Genomic DNA, 984 nt, shown 5'->3' on the forward strand with positions numbered 1-984 from the left:
ATTATAAAGTATCTCCAGAGGTAGACACTGGAGAGCCTCTTAGCTCCTTCACTACAGAAGATCCAGCCTTACTAGAAAGCTTGGGCACAGCCTTCAGCCCCAGATCAGTCCCAGAAACAAAGAAAGGTGTCAAAGAGGATGGGAAAGAGAAATCAGCATTTTCCAGTCCATCTCCATCCCTCAGCCAAGTTGTTCCAGAGATTAAGTTAGGTTTCAATAGAGCTGAGCTCATAACCCCCTCCAAGTCAGTGGTCCTCAGCCCTGAAGAGCCCACGTTCTTGCGCTTAACATCATCCTCCAAAGACAAAAAAGGGCCGAGCCCCCATTTCCAGACCTCCCTCTCAGGTAAGGCAAACATGCAGTTTGTCCTGGCATGGACACTTGGACATTCAGGGATCCCCAAGCAGCATGGAGAGGGCTTGGGAGGAGCAGTGTCAGACTGGTCCTTTGGATCCTCCTCTTGTATGTGTCACCAAGCCTTTTCCTCACTCTTTGCTCTAACCCTGAGGGGCTGGTTGGATGTCTTGTCCCTGAAGCATGGTCCCATTCACAGCCTGCCCCCACTAACGCACAGCTTCCCTGGACCAGAGCTCTGCTGCCTCAGGGCACATCATGGCACACCTGCATGAGTGGGAGTTTCTCTTCTGCCAGATCTTCCTCTCTAACTCTACATTTTCCTCTCTTCTTCCAGCAGGTGCCCTGGACACAGAAGAACTGGAGACAAACTCGGACCAGACAAGTGTGGATCCACCCAAAGCTGGAGCTCCCAGTACCTGCTTGGGGCTTTCGCTCTTCCTCGTCCCCAGTGCCATCCTGGTGGGCCTTCTGCTCTGAAGGGTCTTCCTCAGCTGTCCCTGCACCCCTCACCAAGGCTTTTGTCAGCGCTGGTTGTTCCACAACCCTGGTAGGCTCAGGAGACTCCTTGGACAATTCACACGCTCCCTCCTTACGCTGCCTTCTCTGCTGCAGCCCCGGCGGACCCAA

At 53.6% G+C, this 984-nt stretch overlaps 1 protein-coding gene across 1 annotated transcript in view; it reads left to right on the forward strand.

Moving 5' to 3' along the window:
* LOC103625271 (peptidase inhibitor 16) overlaps window positions 1–977 on the forward strand; it is an 8,120-nt gene extending 7,143 nt beyond the window's left edge. The window contains exon 5 of the mRNA XM_008644678.2: window positions 692–977. Coding sequence (XP_008642900.1) covers window positions 692–834 — 143 coding nt within the window. The 3' untranslated portion in view covers window positions 835–977. The remainder of the gene's footprint in view (window positions 1–691) is intronic.
* The last annotated feature ends 7 nt before the right edge of the window (window positions 978–984 follow it).

Source organism: Corvus brachyrhynchos, unplaced genomic scaffold (genome assembly GCF_000691975.1).
Source record: "Corvus brachyrhynchos isolate BGI_N302 unplaced genomic scaffold, ASM69197v1 scaffold72, whole genome shotgun sequence".
NCBI lineage: Eukaryota > Metazoa > Chordata > Aves > Passeriformes > Corvidae > Corvus > Corvus brachyrhynchos.